The 21,107-nt window shown below is 47.6% G+C and overlaps 1 protein-coding gene across 1 annotated transcript in view; it reads right to left on the bottom strand.

Annotated features, from left to right (window-relative positions):
* The window catches only part of PAK1 (p21 (RAC1) activated kinase 1), a 406,732-nt gene that overhangs the window by 146,466 nt on the left and 239,159 nt on the right, over positions 1 to 21,107 (bottom strand). The window contains exons 6-7 of the mRNA XM_078658509.1: positions 8,089 to 8,126; positions 6,744 to 6,860 (exon numbers count right to left, since the gene is read on the bottom strand). Of these exons, the coding sequence (XP_078514635.1) occupies positions 6,744 to 6,860; positions 8,089 to 8,126 (155 nt within the window). The remainder of the gene's footprint in view (positions 1 to 6,743; positions 6,861 to 8,088; positions 8,127 to 21,107) is intronic.

Below are 21,107 nucleotides of genomic sequence, written 5' to 3'. Positions count from 1 at the left end.
GAGTGTGGACTTACAAAGATGGCAGAGTAGTTTTACCAAATTGTTTGATTGCTGACATGGCCAGATTGTATCATGGCCCAGGTCATATTGGAAGAGATTCTATGATCAGACTTTTTAAAGAAACTTGGTTTAATACTAAGTTTAGAACGATTGCAGAATCTCTCTGTCAGAGGTGTCTGACTTGCCAACAAATGAACCCAAACAGAAAATCAATTGTAGGTACAGGAATAATAGGTCGAGAAGGTGGTCCTTTCACCAGGTTGCAAATGGATTTCATTGAAATGCCCCTGCACAATTGTTTGAAATATGTTCTTGTGATTGTTTGTCTGTTTTCAAGATGGGTAAAAGCATTTCCTACACGTCATTGTGATTCAGTTACAGTAGCAAAACTGCTGCTTAGAGAAATCATCCCAAGGTACGGTTTCCCAGTCACTATTGAGAGTGATGGAGGAGGCCATTTTGATAACAAACTTCTGAAGTTAATTTGTGAGGCATTAAACATTGAGCAGAAAATACACTGTGCATACAGGCCAGAGGCATCTGGAGTGGTTGAGCAGATTAATGGAACCATTAAGAACAGGATTGGAAAAATGTGTCTAGAAACAGGAGTAAAGTGGACAGATGCTCTTCCACTTGTTTTAATGTCTTTGAGAAGTACACCTGATAAAAAGACAGGTTTGAGTCCTCATGAAATCTTAATGGGCAGAGTCATGAGACAAGCTTTTGTACCAGTAGGCAAATTGTTGAGCATAAATGACAGTGCTATTTTGGAATATTGCAAGAGACTGTCTGACGTAGTGACTTCTGTGTCCAATCAGGTGGGAACTGAAGTACAATCAGATGAAAAAGTACAGACACATGATCTGAGGCCTGGAGATTGGGTCAGAACGAAAGTTCACCGAAGAAGGAATTGTCTAGTTCCAAGGTGGCAGAAACCTAGACAGGTAATTCTAGTCACGACAAATGCAGTAAAATGCAAAGTGTTGAAAAGGTGGATTCATCCTAGTCATACTATACCAGTACCTACTCCTGAAAATTCTGATGATGAGAGTGATTCAACAGAAGATTCAGATTCTGAAGTAGAAAGTGAAAGAGTTCCAGATTCTGAAGATCGACAAAGAGGTCGACATCTGGAGGCTGTACCTGTGAATGGAGAGTTGACGAGAAAAGATTTGGAAATTATTGAAATAGACTCTGAGAATGAAGATCTGCTAGAAAGGAAAGTAGCAGTCAAGAAAATAAATGGAGTGAGTTCTATTGGAAATTTTGAAGACAGAGAAGCTGAATCGATTGAAATTTCTGACCAGGAGAGTATCGAAAAGCAGAAAACAAGCTCTGAAAGAAGGAACAGAGAACCAGAAACTGGGAAGTTGAAGGTAATTGAAGAGGAGGAGGAAGACGAATTGCCAAGTACCAGTGATGGAAGGCAAAGTGTAATTCCTAACGGAGTGAGACTGCCGATTAGAAAAATTCCTGTGTCAAATATTGAAATTTCAGACAGTGACTCTGGAGAAAGTGACGTGGATGGTGAAAGCGGAAGTGTGAAGAAAAGATCTTGGAAGTCAGAAACAAATGTATCTGAACCCAAAAGAAAAATCTTGAGAAAAGGAGACTTGTGGCAAAGTGCAAATGGAAGATTGAGAGTCAGGATAATAAAAAATTCAAAGGAGCAGGTAGATGAGATTACTAGTCAAAAGGAACCTGAAAGGAAAGCTGAGAAGGGAAGAAAAATAAAAGTTGTAACTAGAAAAACTAAAAGAGTTGTAAGGCCAAATCAGAAATACAAATCTTCTGAGTGGACGTATTTGATAATTCCCCCTGTTATTGAGATTAATAGCAGTAGCCAAGAAGAAGAAGAAATTGAAGAAATTAGTGACAATGATTGAAGTATTGATTTATTAGATGGGATTTTTGATTTTCATTTATGGCAAAAGGCCGAAGAAATTGTGTTAGGTGACACAAGGTCGAAGAAAACTTGTTTAGGTGGAAATTATTTGTGACATAAGGTCGAAGAAACACTGTTAGAAAAAAAAAAAAAATCTTTTAAAAGGGGGGTGTATATATTTTTAGAATTTTAAACTACTAAAATTTTTAAAATAATTTTTTGTTTCTTTTTAATCTTTTTGAGACAAAGCTAACAAAAGATGCCTTACGTTATGGAACGAAGTACTTCAAAATGTTCCATTTTAAAAAGATGCTGTAAGATGACTCTGGTGTGTGTGCTCATGTTAATTCTGCTCTGGTTAGTTTTAGCTGTTATTATTCCTTTTGAAATCAACAAAGACTCATACAAAGCCAACATGACAAGCAAAGCTTCAGTTAGTCAAAACAAACATAGTGCAACAAGCAAAGTTATTGATCACAGACCTGAAATTCACCAGGACAAATCTATTAGTGATTTTTCAAGCAATACATTCACAAGGCTTTTGGGCGAATATGTTAAAGTAATGGATGCTAAAGATTGCTACGTATGCGTAAAATTACCTGCTTCTGTTTCTGAGGGAGTGACATACAATATGCTTCCTCTTACATATGGTGTGACATGCAGCGTGCTGGCTAGCTTGTTCTATCAAACTGGACGCTTACAATATTATTATTCAAATTTCGATGAAATTTTTGCAAATTTAAAAATTGAGAGTGCTTTGAATAAACATAAAAAAGCTAAACAGATGAGGGAATTTTTTCTTGTTACTAATGAACTCACTTAGGAGTATGCTTACAAAAATAATTTAACTTGCAAGCTGAGCACAGAAGGAAAGATTTTCCTGAACCTAGTTGAGGAAAGAAGAGCGATTTACAAGAGGAATGAAATAGTCAAACAGACTAAATCTAGATTCTGGCAAAAAGAGGACGAGAAGCTTAATGGCAAAACTTTTGATAATGTTGCAATTCACATAGACAAACCTGTTAGTGGCAAGCTTTGCATTAGAAGAGACAATACGCTTTTTGATAATTATTTTGTGGGTGCAAGCAACTGTGAAGATACTTATCAGATCATGGGAGGTTGGTGATTGAAAGGTGGCAAGGATCCAATTTTTCCTGGGATTTACTTTGTGTGTGGTGACAAGGCCTATTATAACCTCCCTGACCACTGGTATGGGACTTGTTTTGTTGGGATTGTTTTTCCAAAGATATTCCATGTTGACAGAAATTCAGAAGGACTGTTCAAAATCAATACTCATGTAAATAGATATAAAAGAGAAAGTTTCACAGAAATTTTGGGAGACATTTTTGAAGCAGTGATACCTTTAGTAGGTATAACCCTAAATGCAGGAAGAATCAGAAAATTATCCACAATTGTTGACAGACTGTCAACTGATACTGCAGATGGTTTCCAATTGTTGAACGTTGAGGTCATTGCAATCAGAACTATGGTAATGCAAGATCGCCTTGCATTAGACATACTCCTAGCAAAAGAGGGAGGAGTCTGTGGCATTTTGCATGTGCAACATTGTTGCACCTACATACCTGATGAAAGCAAGAATATTGAGATGTACATTAAAAACATTACAGAGATGCACTCAGAGATAATTCCATTAGAAAAAGAAGATTTTTCAGAAAGACTTTCAAAAAGATTTCAAGCTATTAAAACCTGGTTTCAAGAAATAGGTGGTTCAGTTCTTGGCAAGATTTTGACACCTTTGATTGTGATAATATTTATAATAGTTCTAACAAAAATTGTCTGCTTATTACACAAAAGAAAGAAACACATGAAGGAAAAGAAAAGAATTTATAAAATCAAAAAGGAACAAGAGAGGGAGATTGAATTACAAGAGTTACACAGAGTTCAATATGACACTTGCAAGAATTTTGCGGAAACAAATTTTTAGAAATACTAACTCAGATGAATTTGAATCATTTTTCAAGAAGTCTAAATTTTCCAAATTTTGGGTGTGGTGTGGTGATTTGTTAATCACCAGATGAGGGAGTTGATGGAGCGAGATAGAGAATAACTTTTTATTCCAACTCGTGAAGTCATACTTCCATAATATAAAATAATCCTATTAATGATTTGTGATGTATTTGTACTAAATCAACTTAGATTAAACTTTTACACGCGGGAACATTAACATATGTGCTCATAAATGTGCATTACTGTTGCATCTTTTGTTCGTGCAAAAATAATAAATTAATTTTGTTGCTCTGTCATGTCATAACTAACTGCAGCTGAATTTAAAAAGTGGCATGTGCTTATTTTGCCTTCCTTGTCTATGTGATGTCATTCTAATCTCTATAGGTGCATAAAGGATTTCGTGGATTTATGAAGACTGGTAGATATAAAATGCTGCTTTATTTGTTTGCTTTTTGCTAGGTAACATTAGACTAATGGGTGGGATAAATAATTAATAAACAAAGGGTGGAAACAGAATGAATAATATTTCTTTCATTAATCATTTTCTTGTGTTTGTTTATACACTAGTGACCATTAAATTGACTGCTTTGGGCCTAGTTTACTCGAGTTTACTAAAATGATGAATTTAATTTCTGCACGAAGCACGAGATGTCCATTCTAAAGTTTTCCATCAAAGTAACATTTGCTGAACTACGATGAGGCTCTGACAATATTTTGGTCGGACGTGGCCAAGGCCAGGAACCGGCAGAAGGAACATTTGATAACTTGGCATCCGAGGACAAAAATGTTGCAACCAGAGGAAGCCTCGGTGCACGTACAATAGAGACAATGGTCCTAAAGAATATGACGGAATTGAAGTTTTGAAATATGGGGTGACATGTCACTTGTCACTCACGGACCAATAGGACATCGACTTTTGCAGAAAGATTTACTTTTACTTAGATTAGCTTAGTGCAGAAAGGTATAAAAATCCATGCCCCGTGGATGGGTCACGTTGCTGCTTTCTAACCTTTGGATGAGGGTGTCGTGCTGTCGGACTTGCTTGGAGCACGTAAGAACCCCAAAGACTTTACTTTATTTCCATTTATTTAGCTTACAATGATTCTAATAAAAATGCATTAATAAAATTATATTCTCATAATTCTAATAAATAGTTAATAAAATCTTACTTTTGAATCAAGCTGGTCTTGTTTATTCAGGAGTACAGGTTACTATTAGCTAGATGCCATCGCCATGGTGGTCAATTAAATAGTTAGGATTGTTCAAATAATGTCATCATTTACCGCGGATGTATATAAATGTATATAAAGTGTATATAAGTTTAATTAGGCCACCTGATTCAGTTGGTCAAAATATGTCATGTTTGATTAATGAGTCCATGTGTTTGAGTAGTGATTTTTGAAGTAAGTTATAAAGTTGGGTAGCGTAGTTTATGGCACATTTCCTATAGGCTGCTGGATCACTACCACGGGTCGCAAGACTCGGCAAACACAGGTCTAGGGGTATAGCGTACACTCAATTTTTTTTAATTGTGGATGTGCTTCACCACAACTATTGGTTCTCCGGGATTCCTCACAGGACTCCAAGATTACAGGGTCCCCAACATTTAAATGGGTTTTTACACTTGTCGGTTTTTCTAGAGAGCTTGGAGTGTTTGTGGGTATCTTTAAGGAAGGCCACTCCGCTAAGCTTCACGAATAAAGCCCACTCCATTTAATGGCACTTATACAGACACCAAGTCCATAGCAGGGAAATGGAAGCAGAGAAAGGAACATGTTTATGGTAATGGGAAGGAAGAGGAACAAAAACTGGTCAGAGGAGGGAAAACAACAAAGGAAGAAGCAGGCAGGAGGAGGTGCAGATAAATGTGGTAACTTTGCAAGAGGAGGGGCATAAAAGATGTATGGAGAAGGAAGTCAAAAACACATGGGAGACGTCGAGACTGATATGGAAAGTAATGTATGGAATGGGACAATCAAGAAAGGAAACTGACCAAACAGAGGCATGTACTGGACAAAGATAGGAAGGGACACGTAAGGTCGTTGGGGATTGTCAAGGAAGCACAGCAATGAGTGTAGAGCCTAAGAGCTTGAAAGTGGTAACAACATACAAGAAAGAGGACAGTACAAAGCAGTAAATGAGGACAGACTAGATAAGTAATAAAAATAAAGAACTTGTGGGAAACAACTAGGACAGTGAAAGGGAGACAACTTTGTGTCTTTCCTTAAGAACCAATGTAAACCCTTCAAGGATGTGTTGTAAACCCTGTAGTTCAGGCTGAATGTATACCAGGCATCTAGAAACTTGTAATTTGGAGCACGGATCAGAAAGAATAGATCAACCAATAGGGGACTAAATCCAGAACTAGGAGGGTTTGTGAGATACCTACAAGAGAATGTACATTCCTTAAAGTTAACAAACAGTGAAACACATTATTGGAAGTATCTTTAATGTGAGAAATGAGTGAGCAAGTTCTGTCAAACAGCACGTCCAACTGAAGTGGTCTAATGACTGACTAGTGACATTGTCATGGTGTCATAGGTGGCCGCTCAAAGAGGTGGCAATGAAAGATTGCGGGGCGTAGTCAATGTGGGCAGATGTTATTGTACTCATCAAACAAAAATAGTAATTCAGAGCCCCTCTTCAATGTCGGGGACATTGAAATCAATAGGATAAGAACCAGGAACTATGCTCAAACTATGGGTAGGTCAGAGAGATTCATCTTTAGTAAGAGCTACTAGAAAAAAGTGTCACTTTTTATCAATAAGTTACAACGGCTCACATAAGGAAAATACAAATCTTATTATCTACACCACCCAAGCTGCACATTTAGTTCCTTAAGTCACTATAAAGAATATAGTTCACTCCCTGGAGAGGGTGCTATACTGACTGATTTGGTGTGCTCCGGGCGAGGTGCAATCACTGGAGGTGGTGCAGGTTCATCTTCGTCGTCATCATCTTCCGACACTGGTGGTATTGCTGGGGTCTCTGAGACGGCCTTTGTGCTCTAAAATAAAAATAATAAAGTTGTTAAACTATCACAATTCTGCAATATAAAATTGCCCATCTTCTCTTATTATTATTGTGCAGGTCCTCCTCCCACCACAACACCATGGGGCATCTTATGAACTGAGCTTCTGCTAGCAAAACTAGTCTTTGTTCCTGTGTGGGCTTGGCCAATGGCAACTGAAATTTCTGGTAATAGTCATTATTTGAATCTGCTCTACAGTTTCCAAAATGTATTTCACTGAATGATGAGTAGCGTTTTAAAAGTAGAGACTCTGTATTGAAAACAACAAAACCCTGTTCCTTGCTCGCTCCTTAACTATCAGATAGGACCAGCCTGGAATGTCTTAAGAGATTCTGCTCCCCGCTCAGATGGGGATTGCCAAAACCCTGTAATGGATCTCTCCCTCTTCCTCCTACTGCGATTCGTACCCCGAATGTCTCGTTGTACTGTACTGCATTGTGCTTTGCTTTGTTTGCTCTCTTTTGCACCGCTTTGTAATTATGTGAAGCACTCCGATACCTTACGGTCTGGCTAGCGCTATATAAAACTTCCTAAATAAATAATAAAAAAAAAAAATAGTGCTATTTGGGAGGAAGGTCGACTGTCAACTCTGTAAATCTATTTGCGCTTAAGACCTGTTATTATAAACTTGGTGGTGCAGAGAATATTAGGGCAGGCCCTCCCTTCCACGCGTACTCTGTTCTAAGCCTATCGCATGAGCACGCACATTCCGCACATTTTCAGTTTATCTGTATTCTTCTCAAGGTTCATACAAAAAACATGAGAATTCAGACACTGATTCCCAGTGACTACTATCACCACTGTTCATATATTAGAAACAAAACATGTAATCTGAACATAAAAAAAATATCTGTGATGTGCGTGATATCAATGACAGGTCATGCCTAGATACCTCAATAGAGTTGTCTTCTTAATCTCAGAATGTGGGAAGTCCAGATAAACTTGCTTACTGGGCATTTAACTAAAGCCAGTTCATGGCCACCCAGAGTTTTCGAGACACACAAACGCCTTGTTCAAGTTCTTAGGAGCGACTTTCCTATCCCCTATCTGTATGATGCTATACAGTGTTAAATATTCTGGCAACTAGTGTTTTGCGGCCAAAGCCTACTCTGACCTTTGAGCATGTATTTGCATTGCAGTTATACCAAAAACCCAAACGTTTGAAGAGAAAAACCAAACTGATAAAGGAGGAAGAGAATCTTACCAATGCGTTTGATGAATTATATTCTTCAACTGCGTTTTCTGCAAAACACATCTTGAATTAGGGCCGTTGTATACAATATTGAAATAGAACAACATTATCATTTAAACGGGCTAAGGGTAAGAGACAATGTTATCAACCAGACCACAACCAGCACTGATAATCTCCATGATCCATTTGTAAGACTAGCCCTCTAGGATACAAGAAAGGGAGCACTTCTCTGCGCTTTATGCCCAACACTCAGATCAAAGGGCTTAGCATCACACAAAAAAGCATCCCAAGCAAAGCTCTGCAGACTTGACTATATCCTGTAAGATCGCTTGACATTGTATAAAAGCCCAGAGGACCAAGAGAATGTGTGGAGTTCTCCAAGTGGATTGACAACCACGAGAAGTCGTGGATAATTCCAAATCTCCACAGAGGACAACAAGAAGGTGTAAAGATACACCTAAGTGTACAGAGGGCCACAAGATAGTGCAGAGGATTCCCTGAGTGTGTAAAGGACCACAAGAAGTTGTGGAGAATTCCCTCAGTCCAAAAAGGACTAAAAGAGGGTGTGAAGATACATTTATGTGTAAAAGATGGCCACAAGAAAGTGTGGAGAACTCCTCAATACACTATGTGGTCAATGTATCAGTCTTTGACTGACTCATAATGCAATTTTTCTTAATCGAAGGAGGTAACCGTTTAAAGTCCAACACTTGGTCTCTTAATCACAGGGATTATGATGCATATTTTATCAAGCCATATCTGTAGAGTGCATTTGATGTGAACATACTTATGGCTCTGCTGTGTTCAAAATCCCTTTTTGCAACCTCAAGAGATCACGGCACACAATTTCACCATCGCCTTATGTGAAAATATAATATGAGGAGAAGACAGCAGTGGCATTAGAAGAGGTAACAGAGATTCACATCTAATATAACCACATATTAGTATTACACCTTTTCACTAACAGTACAAAAAGGGCCGAATAGAATTATTATTATTATTATTATGCGGTCTTATATAGCGCTCGATTACCCGTAGGAATCTCGGCTCTTGCCTTGGGAACCCGTCCTGGCTTTTCCCTGTGAGATACCCGTAATGGGCATCCCCAAGGTGAAAGCCAGGTATCCCGCTGCAGGGGGCCGTAGTGGAGATTAAGCAGGCTAATGCCCAGAGCTGCAGAGTGTGAACCCGTGATTCGAGTAGGCACCGAAACGAGAATTATCGAGTCCGTGGATATTTGGGCTCAAGACCCTGCCGCGTCGGGAATTGAACCCTGGTCCCTGGTCTGACCTCTGCTTCAGGGTCTGCCTCCTCTAACCAGTGAGCCACACTTCTCCACTCTGGAATGCCTGTATTATTCTCAGCTATTGGTAATTACTCTCAGTTGCCTTTTAGTCCATCACTGTTTAACTTCTCTGCGCTAGTACGAACCATAACAACCAAAAACAAATATGTTTTTGCTTCTGGTCCAAATGGATGGCACTGTCGAGCTGATAAGCTTTGTCCGGTCTAAATAGGTGCACAGGCAAACCTAAAATGATTTTGGCCTTGCTGGGCCTTCTCAGTAAGGTGCAGGTTGGGTCTTATCTCAGAGCGAGCTTGGGACCCACAATTGGCACATACCCTTCTCATTTGAGGAGTGTAAGAAATGGGGTTAGCCAAATCTTCAAGGGGGTAGCACGGACCAAGCGGGCAGGCCAAACTATGGAGGACATGTGAAGCACTCACGCAGTACCCACAGGCAACACACCAGTTTGAGTTGGAAAAAGATAAGTAGTTTAGTAGTGTTTCCAACCTGCAAGGCAAAATAAAATGCAAAACAGTAGTGTCACAACAGGGCGCCAATTGGCGCCAGAGCCAAGTGTATAAAGGGGGGATTATTTACATGGGAAGTAAGGGCTGAGTCTATAAGTCCATGCTGAAAGGAAAAAGGATGGGATCAAAATAACATTAGATCTGGGGCCAATCTGGTGGGGCCAACTCAGACTCTCATCCTTAGGGGAGGGCTGTAATTGCAAAATATCACATTAACATAGATATACATCATGCACAATAACGTCATCCCAACCCCTGTAAGGGAAAAACATCAGGGCTTCACAGTACATCATAAATAGGAGCACCTGTAATAAATCAGCACGGCTGGCCCATTAACCTGGGGCATAACCAAGGGCCTGGAATAACACGTCAGGCCAACCTATTGACTAACATTAGGCAGAACATACCTCACCCAGCAGTAATATCCGGTAGGGGCCCTCCTCATAGACCAGGAACACCTGTAAGGAAACAGCTAGGCTCCCTCTACCATCAAACTAGGGGTATCAAACATCAGGGTGTATTGGCATCAACTCTTCCCGGGTCACCTTAGGGAAACAATAACCCATGGGGCCCAGAACTAAGCATAGGGCAACCACTCCCTGGGACCTAAACATGCAGTTTTGCAAACACACAGGATAACTTGCGTTAACAAAGCTCGCAATCCCTAGAGATTAATCCTACTTATAGAAACATCCCCGGCCTCCACTTCTCCCTGTGGGGGGTTGCCCAGTCTAGGGGTCTCCTGTGTACCTTCAGGGCCAACATGGCCAGTCCCGGTGTCCAAAAGAAGAGGGGGGGGGCGAGCACCGACCCTGTGCCCCGTTGCCTATCCCACCACCCCTACACAGTCCAGCTGTGGCCCCACTCACCAGCTGCTCCTGGACTCTTTCGCCTAGGGACCTCAGCAGGCGCAAGGCTTCACTGAGGAAGGGCAGGCACAGACAATGTGCCTCGATGCCCCCTCCTCTCTCGCGACTATAGCCGGGCCCCCCTTTCCTCACGGGGGCCTGGGACTTAAAGGTAGCCTCCGCGAGGCTTCAGGCCCCAAACAGGGGCTCTCTTCAGCTTCGAGGAGGAGGGACAGGCACCGGCAATGTGCCTCGAGGCCCTCCCTCCCCTCAAGCCTCGGGCCACAACACTCGGGGCACTCCTTTCTTACGGAAGTACCTGGGCCCCTCTTGCTCACGGGGGCCCGGGGGTTCCAACACACCTCTGGGCGGCCCAATCGGGGCTCCCTCCTCCTCACAGGAGCCCCGCAGTCTCTCTGCTCCTCCGGCCGCCTCAGGTCGGGAGGCGGGGCTGGCACCGACAGTGTGCCCCGGCCCCGCCTACCTCACCGGCCCCTCGCGTGGGGGCACAGACCGGCGGGGTGGCCTCCCGCTCCGGTCGCTTCTCTCGGGGCTCCCTTCTTGGCACGGGGGCCCCGCAACGGCGCTTCACCTGGGTCCCCCCTCCCTCACGGGGACCCAGGGCTTTGCGTCTCTCCTCGCGGCCTCCTCAATCCGGGCCACAGACCGGCGGGGTGGACTCCCGCTCCGGTCGTTCTTCACGGGGCTCCCTCACGACCACGGGAGCCCCGCACCGAAGCTTCACCCGGGTCCCCCTCCTACCTCACGGGGACCTGGGGCTTCGACTCGGCTTCTTCCTGCCTTCCCGGCCGCCCGGGCCGGTAGCCAATCCCTGCGCGGCGTTGGCGGGGGAGGGCCGATGACGCGGCCGGGCGCCCCCGTCACGTGACGCGAGTGCCGCGGCCTCAGGGCCCCTTCTTCACTTCGGCGGCCCTCTCCTGGTACCGGGGGCCGCCGCAACGATGCCGAACACGGCGGGGGGTTCCTTGGCGGCGCCGGGCCGCGGCGGTGACGACGGCCACAATAAGGGGTAGGCTCCCTTTATTTAATTATTTATTTGGCGGTATTCACAGCACGCCGAAACGAGGGTTGGCTCCTCAGTAAATGGCGCTATCCTCGGAGCACAGCTCCTCCTTCGGCCCACTCAGCTTCCAGGGCCAACAGTACTCCGGGGGCCACACCAGCCCCAGCGCTTCCACACACAGCGCTATGCAGGCAGGCTTTACTGTACTAGGGGGCCATAACAGTCCCAGGGCCCAGCGCTTCGGGGCCTCACAGCACTTCAGCCAGCAACAGTCATGGGGCACAGTGCTTTAACAGGTCACAGTCCCTCGGGGGCACAATCCTCCCCGGGCAGCTCCTCACGACTCAGCAATTCCACAGGGGCCACAGCTTCACCCTGGGGGGCAGACAGTCCCACACCCGCTCCTCAGGGGCACACTCCTCACCTCCTGGGCGCTTCTTCCTCGCAGCACTGGCGTAATTCCTGGTTCCCACAGTGTCAGGGACCTGGGTGGGCCCTCTTAATTCAGGGGCCCAGGGGACAGCAGAGTAGGGGGGTTTTAGGGGTGCAGGGCCCAGCTCACAGGCCCATGTGGCGGTAGCACCTTGTAGCAGGTCCCCTCTCTTTCTTGTCCCAGCGCTGACTGACTCTCTGGTGGCACATCCCCCTTACTTATACCCTCCTCCCAGGCAGTGCCAGAACCTTCTAGAATGTTGGCATAACTAGCCTAAACTGGCTCAAGGGGAGGGGGTGAGCACCCTGGGTGCCAGGCTTTCCCTCCAAATGCTAGGGGTAGCTGGGTAATAATAGCTAGACTGCTGCCCTATGGCAGTACAGTGGCAAAACCCATGGCCATGGCATCCATTTTAAACACAGTACATTTTAGTCAGGTGCATTTTAAAAATGGGGAAATTTACAAGTGCTCACACCATTACATGACATTAAATTTTTAACAAGGTGTCTCACACCACTCATGGCCTATACAGGTTTAATCCCATGGGGGAGACATTTCAAATTGGAGGGACAAAAGCGAAAAATTTGGGGGGAAAAGGCCAAGTCCAACACAGCTCCCCCCCAGCCAAAAGCCAGGGTAGACCGATCAATACCTTGATGTGCTTCCCTGCTTGGGGCGGAAATAGGTGGACGCAGGCCGGCAACTACAGGAGCACCTGCAGTCTCTTTTCCACTCTGGAACCCAATGGTTCTCTCTCGCAACCCTCCCTTCTCCAACCAAACCACCCCACTGGTGTTCCCTAGTGGGATGTGGCCAGGACTGGCCTCTAGGCCATCCAGAAATCTCTGGCCCTTGTTCCTTCCTAGAGTGGGAGGCTCTAGCCTCAGGCTTGTAATGCTCTTGGACCACTCTTTTCCTTCCAAATTGCCACTGGTCCACCCACCTGGGGTCTACACCCTCAGGCTGACCAGCTCTCAGGGGAGAGGCTTTCCTCCCCCTACTTCTCCTCCTAGGGTTCCTCCATCTCCTTCTCCTGGGGACACCCTCACAACACCACTCTCTCCCCAACCTGGAGTCGAAACCCTCAGGTTGCACCGGTGACATGGGCGAGTCCTCCCTCCCCCTGCACCCCCTCCCAGAGTTCCGCACCCTCCTAACTGGAGTAGTACCCCTGAGAGTCAACTTTGGGGGGACTCTGAACACAGATGTCCCACCCGCCAGGTCCGGAAAACCCTCAACCTGGCCACCCAACCCGGGATCTGCGCCCTTTGGCTGAGCCGGTGACAGAGGAGAGACCTTACTCCCTCTGCACCCCCTCCCAGAGTTCCGCACCATCCCACCGGGAGAAGTACCCCTGGGAGTCAAACTGATAGGGACCTTGGTTACAGGTACCCCACCCTCCAGGTCAGGCAACCCCTGAACCTGGAACCCCAGTCCAGGATCTAAACCCCGTGACTGGTCAGACCCCCGAACCACTGGAGCTCTGGTTACTGATACTCCGGGTTCTCCTGACACTAGGAGATCCCCTTCATGAGAAGGCACACCGGGACAGCCTAGGCTCCCAAACTCGGGTTCCCTAAAAGAACTCTCCAGGCCCTGTGACTGCAGTTGGGGCACCTCGGGACACCTCCCCGTCTCACTCCCTCCTGTAGATGGGATGTGAGGCCCTACAACCCGCCCACTATCCTGGGACCTAGCTGGGCTTCTCACCTCTCCCGCCACGCTGGGTCGGAAGATCCCTGCACCTCTCCTTTCTGGATCACTCCCCAATGTCTTCCCAGACGCTCTGGCACTTACCCAGAGGTCTGCCTCCCGTGCAAGTTCCCTGGGGTCTGAGAACCTACACTGCAACAGATGGTGATGCAGACTTGGGACACAACTCCTCGGCATGTGCTCCCGAATAACGGCATGGCACAGCCCTTCCCAATCCTCTACTGCTCTCCTCACCACCCAATCCTCCAATGCAGTCCAACACTCCTCCTCAAACTCTCCCCAGGACTGGTGGGACAGTTTTCCCCTGCCCCTGAACACTAACCCGTCCCCCTCTTCCTGGGAATCAGGCACGGTCTCCTGGGCTTCAGGAATGGGACTCCTTGCACTGGACCTACACTCGCTGCCACCACTGGATCCCACCCTCACTGGTGAATCCAGACTACACAACCCACTCTCAGGGGACAACCTACCCACCTGAGCTGATCTCTCTCTGGCGAAAGCCCTCTCCGCCTCCGCCATCCTCTCCTGGGCTAGGACCATTTCTGTCTCTAGCCTCTGCTCCTGAATCCTCAGCTGCGCTAATTCTGTGGCCTGCTCAAACCTGAGCTTCGCCAGCGCCAGCTGATGCTCCCTTTCTTCCCTCCTATCTACCCACTCTTCTGGGGACAGGGAAAGGGATGGGGCAATGCCCCCGGGACTGGACCCAGTGCGAGACTCCCTATCTACGGTGTCCTCATCAGCTACTGGCGTCTCCGCCCTCTTCAACTCTTCCTCCTCTTCATCGGGGTAACAACTTCCCAGGGTTCTGGATGGGGAGCCTTCTCTCTGGCCTCTAACCCACTGACCCTTCAAAAACTCGGGAGGGTATTCAGACAAGTCCCCACCAATCTCTAAGGGCTCTCCCCTCTTGAGGGCCTCATAGAGAAACAACTTTCTCCTAATGTTTCCTACTGGGGGTATCCCTCTCTCCTTGAGGAAATATATGACTTCCTGCTCAGTGTACTCCATCAGTTCCACTTCGTCCAAAACCAACCCCATCGTGGCGAGGTACACCCGGGACACACCCTCCCAGTGGAACAAGGGGACACAATTCCACAACAACGCTTTTCAGGAGGAAGCAATACAAAGTCACAATGTTCAGCCAAACAATAATAATCCCCACAAAAAGGCTCGGATTACATCCAAAGCTCTATTTGCAGTGTAACCCGTGGCCGCTGTGGTACTGCGCAAACACAAGTCCTATCCCACCGCTTGCCACCAATGTAAGAAATGGGGTTACCCAAATCTTCAAGGGGGTAGCACGGACCAAGCGGGCAGGCCAAACTATGGAGGACATGTGAAGCACTCACGCAGTACCCACAGGCAACACACCAGGCATAGCACAAAAGAGGCAGGACACCAGTTTGAGTTGGAAAAAGATAAGTAGTTTAGTAGTGTTTCCAACCTGCAAGGCAAAATAAAATGCAAAACAGTAGTGTCACAACAGGGCGCCAATTGGCGCCAGAGCCAAGTGTATAAAGGGGGGATTATTTACGTGGGAAGTAAGGGCTGAGTCTATAAGTCCATGCTGAAAGGAAAAAGGATGGGATCAAAATAACATTAGATCTGGGGCCAATCTGGTGGGGCCAACTCAGACTCTCATCCTTAGGGGGAGGGCTGTAATTGCAAAATATCACATTAGCATAGATATACATCATGCACAATAACGCCATTCCAACCCCTGTAAGGGAAAAACATCAGGGCTTCACAGTACATCATAAATAGGAGCACCTGTAATAAATCAGCACGGCTGGCCCATTAACCTGGGGCATAACCAAGGGCCTGGAATAACACGTCAGGCCAACCTATTGACTAACATTAGGCAGAACATACCTCACCCAGCAGTAATATCCGGTAGGGGCCCTCCTCATAGACCAGGAACACCTGTAAGGAAACAGCTAGGCTCCCTCTACCATCAAACTAGGGGTATCAAACATCAGGGTGTATTGGCATGAACTCTTCCCGGGTCACCTTAGGGAAACAATAACCCATGGGGCCCAGAACTAAGCATAGGGCAACCACTCCCTGGGACCTAAACATGCAGTTTTGCGAACACACAGGATAACTTGCGTTAACAAAGCTCGCAATCCCTAGGGATTAATCCTACTTATAGAAACATCCCCGGCCTCCTCTTCTCCCTGTGGGGGGGTTGCCCAGTCTAGGGGTCTCCTGTGTACCTTCAGGGCCAACATGGCCAGTCCCGGTGTCCAAAAGAAGAGGGGGGGGGGCGAGCACCGACCCTGTGCCCCGTTGCCTATCCCACCACCCCTACACAGTCCAGCTGTGGCCCCACTCACCAGCTGCTCCTGGACTCTTTCGCCTAGGGACCTCAGCAGGCGCAAGGCTTCACTGAGGAAGGGCAGGCACAGACAATGTGCCTCGATGCCCCCTCCTCTCTCGCGACTATAGCCGGGCCCCCCTTTCCTCACGGGGGCCTGGGACTTAAAGGTAGCCTCCGCGAGGCTTCAGGCCCCAAACAGGGGCTCTCTTCAGCTTCGAGGAGGAGGGACAGGCACCGGCAATGTGCCTCGAGGCCCTCCCTCCCCTCAAGCCTCGGGCCACAACACTCGGGGCACTCCTTTCTTACGGAAGTACCTGGGCCCCTCTTGCTCACGGGGGCCCGGGGGTTCCAACACGCCTCTGGGCGGCCCAATCGGGGCTCCCTCCTCCTCACAGGAGCCCCGCAGTCTCTCTGCTCCTCCGGCCGCCTCAGGTCGGGAGGCGGGGCTGGCACCGACAGTGTGCCCCGGCCCCGCCTACCTCACCGGCCCCTCGCGTGGGGGCACAGACTGGCGGGGTGGCCTCCCGCTCCGGTCGCTTCTCTCGGGGCTCCCTTCTTGGCACGGGGCCCCGCAACGGCGCTTCACCTGGGTCCCCCTTCCCTCACGGGGACCCAGGGCTTTGCGTCTTTCCTCGCGGCCTCCTCAATCCGGGCCACAGACCGGCGGGGTGGACTCCCGCTCCGGTCGTTCTTCACGGGGCTCCCTCACGACCACGGGAGCCCCGCACCGAAGCTTCACCCGGGTCCCCCTCCTACCTCACGGGGACCCGGGGCTTCGACTCGGCTTCTTCCTGCCTTCCCGGCCGCCCGGGCCGGTAGCCAATCCCTGCGCGGCAGGGGCGGGCCGATGACGCGGCCGGGCGCCCCCGTCACGTGACGCGAGTGCCGCGGCCTCAGGGCCTAGCGCGGCCCCTTCTTCACTTCGGCGGCCCTCTCCTGCTACCGGGGGCCGCCGCAACGATGCCGAACACGGCGGGGGTTTCCTTGGCGGCGCCGGGCCGCGGCGGTGACGACGGCCACAATAAGGGGTAGGCTCCCTTTATTTAATTATTTATTTGGCGGTATTCACAGCACGCCGAAACGAGGGTTGGCTCCTCAGTAAATGGCGCTATCCTCGGAGCACAGCTCCTCCTTCGGCCCACTCAGCTTCCAGGGCCAACAGTACTCCGGGGGCCACACCAGCCCCAGCGCTTCCACACACAGCGCTATGCAGGCAGGCTTTACTGTACTAGGGGGCCATAACAGCCCCAGGGCCCAGCGCTTCGGGGCCTCACAGCACTTCAGCCAGCAACAGTCATGGGGCACAGTGCTTTAACAGGTCACAGTCCCTCGGGGGCACAATCCTCCCCGGGCAGCTCCTCACGACTCAGCAATTCCACAGGGGCCACAGCTTCACCCTGGGGGGCAGACAGTCCCACACCCGCTCCTCAGGGGCACACTCCTCACCTCCTGGGCGCTTCTTCCTCGCAGCACTGGCGTAATTCCCGGTCCCCACAGTGTCAGGGACCTGGGTGGGCCCTCTTAATTCAGGGGCCCAGGGGACAGCAGAGTAGGGGGGTTTTAGGGGTGCAGGGCCCAGCTCACAGGCCCATGTGGCGGTAGCACCTTGTAGCAGGTCCCCTCTCTTTCTTGTCCCAGCGCTGACTGACTCTCTGGTGGCACATCCCCCTTACTTATACCCTCCTCCCAGGCAGTGCCAGAACCTTCTAGAATGTTGGCATAACTAGCCTAAACTGGCTCAAGGGGAGGGGGTGAGCACCCTGGGTGCCAGGCTTTCCCTCCAAATGCTAGGGGTAGCTGGGTAATAATAGCTAGACTGCTGACCTATGGCAGTACAGTGGCAAAACCCATGGCCATGGCATCCATTTTAAACACAGTACATTTTAGTCAGGTGCATTTTAAAAATGGGGAAATTTACAAGTGCTCACACCATTACATGACATTACATTTTTAACAAGGTGTCTCACACCACTCATGGCCTATACAGGTTTAATCCCATGGGGGAGACATTTCAAATTGGAGGGGCAAAAGCGAAAAATTTGGGGGGAAAAGGCCAAGTCCAACAAGGAGATTCACTTGAATGCTTGAATTAATACAGCCAATAGTATCATTCTGAGCAGCATTCCAGTCTATCGTATTTTAGCTCTTCGGTGAAGCTACTTGTCAAAATGTTTCATATCATACTGGTATGAAGTGCTGTGTATCTATCTTCTTTACTGTACAGTTAATTAAAACCATCTACAATATATATGCAAAATCATCATCGGAAATTGATTACTGATTTGATTAAGCCCACTAAATACAGATTTATTCTTAAATTTTTTTTTTAAAAGGTATTAATAGATTTTATTTAAACACTCTGAATCAGAGAAAATCATCATTGCTATCTTTTAAAATGTTTATACTATGTTTCATTAAACATGTGGATTGCCTGAGCCATAATCATTTCAAATGTACTATTCAGTTGTGTGTTTTAACCAGATGGGCAAGATATCAGGGCTTGGAGACAAGTTCTTACATGTAAGACAAGAAATCTGCACAGAATGTGCAAAAACTGTCTCTGACTTATAACCACCGAGTCGGTAGTTCGTAACAGGCCAAGATTATTTCCATGTTGGTATGGAATTCTTTGTGGGAGAGAAACCTAACCTGTATGGCAACAGTGAAAGCTTCAGGTGTAAGGAGTAATGGATGCCCACATGTTTTTCTGGAGCTCAGTTGGCATATGGCCCAAACACTAACCAGAGAAAACTCTTTTTTTGCAACAAGATCTTTATCCTGTGAGAGTGATTTGATGTGTTGGTTCACAATTGTTCAGAAGCAGGCTTGGGTCATGGCGATCCCTCCGACCTCCCAGAGTTGGAAACAGAATAAGGATGCTTGGAAATAGTTTATCCAATTATTGCCAGCTTTAGCTCTTTGAATTTGCATCCAACACAGATGGTGTGGGGTGCCAATAGGGGCGCTATACCGTTTCCTGCAGAATTTAATTAATGCTCCTTTTCCTTGCGAGCTCTTGCCTAGGTAGACCCAGTTCCAGACGTATCCATTCTTGTATTGAGTTTGTTTGCAAGCTACAAAGTGATGTATATATGTGCAATCAAGAATAAGGACTTAAAAAGATGTAATATGCCATTATTCCCAAAAGTCACCTTCTGGCTACAGGTGATTGCTTTAAAAAAATGTGTACACAAAAAGGTTATCCATACGAAAAAAAAGTTTGGCTAAACTATTGTGCAATTTTATACATCATTTTGGAGGCATAATTTAGTAAAACTTGCTTGATGCGGGCTATTTAAAAAAAAAAGATTACTAATGCAGAATCATATGGGCAACATGACATTAAATGTGTTTTTCAATTCTTACAGAAAGTTACAAACGTGCGTCTGTGGGTATGTGTCCTTGTACTGTACCAGATTGAAGTCTTTCAAGAATGTACATGGGTAGGCCTGGAAACAGTACTCCTACCAAACGTCTGTGAATTCCATTTTCGCAGGAGCAAATATACATGCATATATTTGCTCTTGTGAAAATCTGCTGAGTGATGCCAAATTCACTTTTCCTGCAACCCCTTGTTCTCATCCTGGAAAAGCTATACCGCTGCCCTTATTAGGAGTACATTTCTAACCTTTTCTAATGTGGGACGATATTGGAGTGGGGTTGGTGAATATCCTTAAGCATGAAACATGAACATTTGGGGGTGTACGCAGACTCGCATGGCTTTCCAACCCAGGACCTACCACTTTCCATCTCCTTCAGTGACTCGCTCCTCTCACTCGGGCTGAGTGGTCGCTCCCAGTGTCCCTTGTAGGCATCTGGTATCGTTGTGCTGCATTGCGATTTGTATTTCAATTGCTACTGCCAATTTGTTTTGCCTGCTGTTTGCCTGCTCGCCGCTTTTGTTGCATTTGCACATTTATTATTTAAAACTGTAGTTTGTACTCGGTTTGCGCGTCTGACCCTAGCGCTCCGCTGTGCTCCCCCCTCCGCCTCCATTTTGTTTGTTGTTGTCGTCCTCGTGGACCCGCCCCGCCTCCCAGCTGAGCCGCCCTCCCACTGACTACAACAGCGCTCTCCTACCTGAAGGCGCCGTGACTCGCTCCTCTCACTCGGGCTGAGTGGTCGCTCCCAGTGTCCCTTGTAGGCATCTGGTATCGTTGTGCTGCATTGCGATTTGTATTTCAATTGCTACTGCCAATTTGTTTTGCCTGCTGTTTGCCTGCTCGCCGCTTTTGCTGCATTTGCACATTTATTATTTAAAACTGTAGTTTGTACTCGGTTTGCGCGTCTGACCCTAGCGCTCCGCTGTGCTCCCCCCTCCGCCTCCATTTTGTTTGTTGTTGTCGTCCTCGTGGACCCGCCCCGCCTCCCAGCTGAGCCGCCCTCGCCCCTCCCCCTCCACTATCCATATATGACAGTTGCTCCCGCGCGCAGCGTTCACGCGCAGCGACCGCGCCCAATCCGCGCCGAAGGTGCGCCAAAGGTAAGCCCGTCTACGCCCGTCCGCGCCTGGACCGCGCCCAGCGCCAGACCCCCTGCCCCTCGCGCTGCCCAGCCCTCCCGCATCACCTACGATGCCGCCACCCTCCTAGCCCTTAACCCCGGCCGCGCCCCCAACTGCGTCCAAGCCGCTCCTGGACACACCCATGGTCCTTTCTCTTGCTACTCCTGCAAATTCATCGGCACCGACAACATCTCCGCTACAACCACACCACAGATTCCCGACCCCAACCACCTACAATGCATCCTGCTCAACACCCGCTCGGTCCATAGGCATGCCATTGACATCTGGAATCTACTAGACACCATCTCTCCAGACATCGCCTTCCTTACAGAAACATGGATGAACGCTTCCTCCGCCCCAGACATCACCATTGC

The sequence above is a fragment of the Lissotriton helveticus genome, chromosome 8, assembly GCF_964261635.1.
Source record: "Lissotriton helveticus chromosome 8, aLisHel1.1, whole genome shotgun sequence".
Taxonomy (NCBI): Eukaryota; Metazoa; Chordata; class Amphibia; order Caudata; family Salamandridae; genus Lissotriton; species Lissotriton helveticus.
Note: the sequence above shows the minus strand (reverse complement) of the source record. Positions and strands in the feature narration are given on the sequence as shown.